The sequence below is a fragment of the Protomyctophum bolini genome (assembly GCF_963924005.1).
Source record: "Protomyctophum bolini genome assembly, chromosome: 5".
In the NCBI taxonomy this organism is placed as follows: domain Eukaryota; kingdom Metazoa; phylum Chordata; class Actinopteri; order Myctophiformes; family Myctophidae; genus Protomyctophum; species Protomyctophum bolini.
Genome location: NC_137866.1, coordinates 10,636,477 through 10,644,821, shown reverse-complemented (window position 1 = coordinate 10,644,821; position 8,345 = coordinate 10,636,477). Strand labels below are relative to the sequence as shown.

At 41.0% G+C, this 8,345-nt stretch overlaps 1 protein-coding gene across 2 annotated transcripts in view; it reads left to right on the top strand.

Annotated features, from left to right (window-relative positions):
• Positions 1 to 707: 707 nt before the first annotated feature.
• asb8 (ankyrin repeat and SOCS box containing 8) overlaps positions 708 to 8,345 on the top strand; it is a 32,807-nt gene continuing 25,169 nt past the window's right edge. The window contains exons 1-4 of one of the 2 annotated variants that reach the window (XM_080763340.1): positions 708 to 793; positions 1,967 to 2,176; positions 2,268 to 2,372; positions 4,097 to 5,744. In XM_080763340.1, coding sequence (XP_080619466.1) covers positions 2,048 to 2,176; positions 2,268 to 2,372; positions 4,097 to 4,732 — 870 coding nt within the window. In that variant the 5' untranslated portion in view covers positions 708 to 793; positions 1,967 to 2,047 and the 3' untranslated portion in view covers positions 4,733 to 5,744. Of the gene's footprint in view, positions 794 to 1,966; positions 2,177 to 2,267; positions 2,373 to 4,096; positions 5,745 to 8,345 lie in introns of those variants that run through there. The other variant, XM_080763341.1, reaches the window with a different exon arrangement.

Sequence of the window (8,345 nt, the reverse complement as noted above, 5' to 3'; positions counted from 1 at the left end):
TTAATCGGACCCCTTTAAACATAGCTGTCAAAGATGAATGTATCATGGCATGCGATGATGCGATTTGATGTTGACTGATTTTATGAGATGTCTATATTTAGAACTATCTATAGGCCTACATGGCAAAAGCGCAGAACTGCTTTCATGCAGGCAGACAAAACACATAGTTCCAGCTATTAATCAGGGCTTTTGTTAGGAGAATTCCATACTAGAAGGCTTTCTTACCTTTATTTGTAGTTGTCACGTCCCCACCAGAGAGGTCCAGGTGTTATTTTGTGCAAAAGCGCATTTTTGGCTATTTCCCCCACCATGAGCCCTCAATGGATTGCATTGAATTGAATGGGGTGTTGTGCTTATTCGCTTATTTCCATCGCTCAAAATTCAAACAAAAATTATGTATTTTGTTATTTCAATGGAAATTAGCGAATTAACACAAAAATCCAACCACCATTGAGGGCTTATGGTAGGGGAAATAGCCAATAATGCACTTTTTCACAAAATAACCCTTGGACCTCTTTGGTGGGGACGTAACAACTACAAATACAGGTACGAAAGCCTACTAGTATGGAATTCTCCTTTTACCAAATTATAATAATATAATAGCCCTGATTGTGGTTAGATTCTGTGAGCAGAGCAGAAGTACATTTGTTTTTGTTCCAACCAAATTGGAGGGCGTGGTCAAGACCGATGACGTTGCAGTGTTTATGTCAAAAGGCACGCAGTAAGCAGTAAGCACTAAGCAGCAGGAAAACGCCTACGCCAGAGCATCAAGTTCACACCGCCTAATATCACGGTATGTAGTCGCTTTTAAGGAAGCAGTGCGTTTGCTAATGGCCAATATCACGATCATAGAATCCACCTAGAACTTTGCTCATATTCAAAAGTGTTTGCTGCTTGTTTCGGTTTTCTTTATTACGATTTCGTTTAGGTAGTGCATCGCTAGCTAGCTTGCTAGCTGATTAAAATAAAGCTTGGGTTGTCATTGGTTTTTATTCACTTGCCCGTTGTCGCCTTGTTTGCCAAGTGGCATATAAAAGGCTCGATATAATTACGTTGATAAAGTTATTATATCATAAAGACGGACACGTCGTTTTGCCAGCTGCACGTGCACCGTACTACTGGCGTAAAATGCATGTAGTGGGCCTCTCCTTATGTTCCTGGAGCATGTTGGCTTTTACCCAGAGCCAGCTAGCACGCTAGGCTAGCTGTCATTGTCAGTACTAGCTACATTTCTGCTACAAGAGCTCCGCTCAAGACTGTCAAAAGAAAGATCTACGACAGTCCAATTGACCAAAGGCTAAGGCAAGCTAAACCAGTAGGTCATCTGTTTATACTAGATTGGTTTGCAAGGAGTTTCTATTTCGCTGCTAAATTTGTTCTTATTTTGCCAAGATGCTTATAAAGCAAAGATTGATGGATGTTATTGTACTCTACAGGGACTTTAGTGCCTTTTTATAATGCAAATGAATGTTTCCTTTTTCATGGAGTTTTTATTTGTAAATAAATCAAGGAACTAATCAAGATAATTGGAATCATAAGATGTGTGTGTGTGTGTGTGTGTGTGTGTGTGTGTGTGTGTGTGTATATATATATATATATATATACACTGTTGCATTTGTATGCATTACAGTACACTGGGGAGGGTTACATCTTCAGCTGAGCGTTAAAAAATATATACTGTATATAACCAAACAAACGGTATACTGATGTCAGTCTATGCCAGTTTTACAGCCATGTATGTTCTCATAGAAACCCCAAGAAATGCAGTTGAGTGTCTAATTACAACTGAGGAAAACAAGTGTTCCATTCCACACAGATGCTGTGTTTTAGTATTGGCTCTGAACAATGAATGCAGAAAACAATATTTCCCTTTAAGCTGAAGTCCAAAGAGAACCAAATTGCATTGCCGTTGTGCAGTTACTAAATCGACTTATTAGACTTCAATAATCTACTTTATATCTTACAGCATTTCCAACCCAAACATAAGAGGTGATTCAGCGAGTTGTCGTTGTCACCCCTGCCTGGGTGCCATGCTCTTCTGTTCCATATGAGCTCTACTATGTGGTACATCATGCAAAGCATTCAAAGCAAATACTCCCTGTCCGAGCGGCTGATCCGCACCATTGCAGCCATTCGATCGTTTCCACACGACAACGTGGAGGATCTCATTCGTAAGGTTGGCCTACTTTTCGCTGTACTTCAACTTTGTAGGGTTTGTCCATGTTATCTTATCAGTTGTAATAACAGTTTCTCTTGCTGTTGTGCAGGGTGCAGATGTAAACCGTATGCATGGGACACTAAAGCCTCTGCACTGCGCCTGTATGGTGGCTGATGCTGATTGTGTGGAGTTGCTGCTGGAGAAGGGAGCTGAGGTAAGGCAGGACCACTGGTTTGCAATGAAGAATAATACTATTTATTAGGGCTGCCGCATCTATCGATTATCAAAAAAAAATGTATCAATTTATCAGTGTGGGACTCCATTCGATTAAGTGTTGCACCCCTACTACTTATTCGGCATTTTATATTTTTTGGGGGCTTTTCTGACATTATTGATTGCACACAGAGCAAATGTTGTTGGGATTTGAAATGTGCCATATATAGTCAAGGCCCCATATTTAGACATTTAACCACTTTCAATGCAGCATCCCAATTTTGGGACACCAGGTCTATGTCTACAAGCATAGTGATGCAAATTATTATTATAAAAGCATGCCAACTTTATGTCCAGTTACTTGATGGACCATTTGATTTGACTGAATTTGCCCAGTACAAATTTAATAACTACATGAACACCACTAGCGTCCTTATTCTGAATTTCTAAAATTGTTTATCTACAAGCTCACAACGAGTCGCTATTGGATGTGTTTTGAACTTGCAGATCACCAATCTTTTGTGTGTGTGTGTGTGTGGAGGGTAAATACCTGTATATCGTTCTCTGTGGGATAATGGAGATGCATATGTTTCTTAAGTTCGTCTTATCACATCATTGGCTGTTTGTTGTGGGAGGGATTGTCTTGCATGCATCTTTGAACAATGTGAGTCAGGTCGACTTCACACCAGGATGTTATACTGCGATGAAAAAGAATCCTGCTGCATATTGACGGAAAGTGCGCTTCGTTTAGCAGGTGTGGAGGCTCATTCAAATTCTGGTACGGATCAAACAATCGCATTCTAGTTGGCCAAAGAACAGGGGTTTTGCTTAGCTTCCAAGCGCACCTGACTTTGATTCATTGCAGGTGTGAATGTAATCCGCATCAAATAAAGGAAATTAAGCAAACAATGTGACGGATGAATGAGGAGTAAACACAGTTGGAGACAGAACAAGCAAATATGTCCCATTAACGTAGATAGATGTGGTTGAATGAGGAGACCGAAGCCCCCATCAAAATATAAAAACACTGCAGTGTACAGAATATTCTGTCTGAATATTTTGTCTGTCGTGCGTAAACATGGAGTGCAGTCACTGTGTGTGGGCAGTGGGTCTTCATCTTGTTTAATTCTAAATACTTAAATTAAACAATCATGTTTAGCTCGGCATGACCTACTGTATGTAACTAGCTAACATATATCATATGCATAACAATTTATATGATCATCAATGGGAGTACATATTGTAAACATCGGATTGATTTTGCTGCTGTGAGGCCGTTGTGCCTCCACCACAACGGAGACATGTCCAAAAGAACATCCAGTCCCCGGCAGCGACACACTGCATCCATGTTACCCTCACTTTGTCCTAACTATTAATCGAAGTATAATTTTAACACCATAGATTTCACTGTGTAGTTTATTTATTATAAGAATTATGCAACTTTTCACCTCCCAATCGCAGAGTCTACCGAAGTACAGGTGAGACTGTGACCTAAGTCATCCAATTAGCAATTACCCATGTGAGTAAAAAAATAAGGAAAACAAGATGGATCAACAAGTGGTAATTCTAGGCAGAGAAATGAATTAATCAAACTTTAAGTATGTGAAGTAACAGATTGAAATGACTTGCTGTATAATTTACTTGTCAATCTCTCTGGCCAATACTGTAAAAGGTGAAGGTATGACATCATGCTTATTGCTTCATTAAATTGAATGCGTTTGTCAGGTGAATGCTTTGGATGGCTACAATCGCACAGCACTGCACTATGCAGCAGAGAAGGATGAGGGATGTGTGGAGCTGCTGTTGGAGTACGGAGCCCTGCCTGATGCCCTGGATGGCAACAAGGACACTCCACTACACTGGGCTGCATTCAAAGACAACCCAGAGTGTGTGAGGGCCCTACTGGAGAGCGGAGCCTGCCCCAACAACCGTGACTACAACAATGACACACCTCTGAGTTGGGCCGCAATGAAGGGCAACCTAGAGAGTGTCAAGGTGCTTTTGGAGTACGGGGCCCAAGTCCACGTGACCAACCTGAAGGGCCAGACACCTATTTCCCGACTGGTGGCCCTATTGGCCCGGGGTCTGGGCACTGAGCAGGAGGAAGAGTGCTTGGAGCTGCTCTGCCGGGCAGCTGGCCGGTTTGAGATCCGAAGGGCCGATGGTACTCTGCCAAGGGAGCTGAGTAAAGACCCCCAGTTATTGGCAAAGCTAACCAGCATGGTTGCGGAGGCCCCCACACTCCGCTCTCTGGCACGTTGTGCTGTCCGTCAGAGTCTTGGAGTGCAGTTTCTCCCCACTGCAGTCAAAGAGCTGCCTTTACCAGAGTCTGTCAAAGACTATCTACTGCTGAGAGATTAAGTTGGTAGGACTGACTTGGTGGATACATCATAGTTATCATTAGCTGATTATTAAATAGCTTATGACATTGCATTTATTCACAGGAAAGTCTCTCTCCATGGAGTTAGACTCATATTGTTCAGACAATGTCTGATGATACAAGCTGTCCAGTAATGCTGGCAGAGAAGGCAGAACCCTAAAGTAATGCTTAATGAAAGGATGTTATGTGCCGTGCGTGCATGGGTGTTTGTATGTAATTATGACTGGTTATTGACTGTTTGATTTCCTACTGAATTCACAATGTACAATTTATCTTGTAACCCTAAGACAAATGCCCTTAACAAAATAAATTGCATCAGGTAGAACCAGTGTTTAAGTGAAAGTAAAAGGAGGACCAGTGTTTGACCTGTAAAAAAAGATATTAAATATCTATACAATATACAAAATGATCAATTACAGAACCATTGTTCATTTTCAGTCAAATAATGTAGTTAATTGTGCCAGCTAATGTTTCCATTTTGCCATCTTAACACTAAAAAAAAAGGATTTGCCACCATAATTCTCATGCATTTCCCAGTGAATCTGCCTATCATAGATGTGAGATAGTGTTTGATTGTTGCAGTACGTATTTGAAATATACATTAACAAGTTGGCATTTACACAGCTTTCTAAGAAAGGGCCAATTGTTTCAGTGTAAATATTTATTTTCATAATTTGCTTTCATCAAGATGTTCAAGAGTGGTCAAAATTCGGAAAAGTTATAGTTTGAGTTAATTTTAGGCCAAACTTTTAAATGTTAAATCGGTGAAATAGCCCCATGACTTATACATTTTTCTTTCAAAGATACATTTTAAATAAATATTTACAAATATACTCATGCCATTAGATTAAACCATTTTGTGCTTGATTTTGCTTCTGCCAATGTGTAAATATAGCTTTCCTACATTGTACTAGTGTGAGTGACACCAATTTCTGGGCACCTGCAAAGTGCTTTTTTTTGTATGTTAACACAAGTAAACGCCTTTCTATTCCACTTGTTTCTTCTATTATTTCATTTATTTTAATAGGCAATCTTGTAATTATGTTATGTTTATAAAATGTTTAGAATCTAAAAATCATCATGAGCCAAAATAACTTTTTGAAGTTTTACTACATGCTCTAGTCTGCATTGTATTTTCTCCTCACAGGTATTCTGAGTTTTGATGTAAGGACCGATCCCACAGCTGAACGTGAGTTTACATATTTTGGCTGACGTGTGAAATAGTTACATATAACCACTTATAAGCCCTTGGGCTTTATTGTGTTTTTCAACCATTCAAATACACCTGTACTTTTAGCCACAGAAGCCATTCCAGGTATAGCACTCATGAAATAATATCTAGCTAACCATCCAAGAACATTGTCAAAACATTGTAAAGCTCAAAATATAGAAGGTCAAATAAAATACTGGTATTATTTAGCTAATAGTATTCTGAGGGGTAAAGAAATATAATTTCACTTGAACATATTCAGTACTCAGACTGTCCAGAAGAGGTCCCTCTGGTTCTTGTTCTTGGAGTCTTGTATCACAGGACTGCATGTCTTCTATATCCTACTATTACAGGATATTCAATGTGACCAGTCAAAGGAAAATGAATTATTTAGACACACTATATATATATATATATATATATATATACACACACACGTTCCCAAACATCACAACAAGGTCTTAGGTTTTCGATCCGCTGTTAGTTCCATGTCGGTCATTGTTTCTGGGAATTTGCAATACATTGCTTCACAGACAGGACGTTCGCGTCCAGGGAGAGAGACGAGGGTGAACATTTCAGGAAGGAAACTGAACACTGGCCCCTCTCTCGCTTCCATTGTTCATTCTATCATTTCAACATTGTGTAAATTGTGATATCAGCAGTTATGTAGATAAGGATTGAAAGGAGGTAGAGAAATGTGATTATGTTGTGAAATGCATGCATATCACAATAATGGCACTCATCACGCAGTCACAATAATTCTCCATATGCTTAGGATTGGACATTGGTCCATGATTGTGAACCTGATCTGTAACATTTTCAGTATGTAACTCTCTCAAATGGCTGAAGTAACACTAAAGTATTTACTGTGTAATGTCACCAATGGTTTCTTACACTTGTGCAATGCTTAATGTCCTATGCTATTCTTGACTCAAAAGTTTTTATTTAAAATTAATATTAAAAATATCAGATGATTCTGTGGTCTGACTAACCGTAGTAGTAAATGCATTCTGTTACGTGTCCCACTGAAGAGTTTAGACGGCACATTTCGGTGGATTGCTGCCCTGAAGCCGGCTCAGCTGGATTTGGACCAGGCCATTAGGCCTCCTGCCCAGCCCTGCCCCCTCCCTCCGACAGGACTACCCAACTTCCGCTGACCTGAACCACCACATGTTCGTTCAGAGGAGCCGTTGTGGCCGAATCATCGGCCGCCTCTACACTGACGTTTCTTTTTTTTCCCCCTACTATAGTGAATTCTGGTGTGGTGAGACATATGTAGTCTCTCTGCGTGCATATTTCACCATATTCTGGCTTAGGATGGACAATGAGCAGGATTTGTGCGTAGTTGGGTAGTGTGGATCTCCATCTCCCTCATATCACTAACCTTAGAGTAATTGACTAGATATTTTATTTTGGGTTCCGTGAGGAAGAAGCCCAACAAACCCACGGTGAGTCATTTAGGAGGGCCATTCAAGCCTCAAGCGGAGCCTGCGGCACCACCAAGGGCAAGGTGGAGCCTGCGGAACCATTGCGGCTCGATTCCTGAATAAAGTGTCTGTTGTTGGGAGTCTGGTGCAACGCCCAGGGCCTGACCTGGTGAGACGTAGAAGGGGCCCGGACAGGAATCAACCCACAAAGCCTAGTCCTTCCACGTGCCAGAATGGTACGTCCCAGTCCCGGCAGAGTAGTTCAGTAGGAACGGATTGTGTGGCCCTGGTTTTTCCCTAATGGGACTGATCGAGGGTAGCTACTGGGACGTAAGTCGGGACTTGATCACCCCGGCTGGGTCACCTGAGTGAGGGGTATGATGTTGGGAGACCCGATGACCTTGGGATACATCACTGAGGATACGTCCCAGGTGCATCCATGCGATGTATTTTTGTTTTATTTACAATCCTGTGGACCATTTATATACATTTTAATATGCCTGTGTATGTTATACTCTCCTACATCTACTGATGATACAAACTTGGACACATCATCACTATTGTTATCAATTTAAATTCTGGTTCTCGCAACAGACATCCTCCTCCAGGCGACCCGACCAAGGCTGATCAGACCCCGGCCTGTGTCCCAAGTGGCATGCTACAGACCCCACTGTCTCTTGGGGGATTAGATACAGTGGGGAAGATGGCTGATGAGATGTTGGTGACACTAGGGTGCTCTAGTCTAGGCGCTGTGGGTTGCCTACTCTGAGTAACTTGAGGATAATAAAGCAGAGACGAATGTCTTCTGGGATGGAGTTTTACTGAGGATCAACCTAACTAATTAGGTTAGTTAGTTAACTAATTAATCTTATTAAGGATCTTATGCTGTATCAGGATGTGCAGCCATAATCATTTATACATTACATTTGTCCATGCCAATAATGTAATATCCCGTAA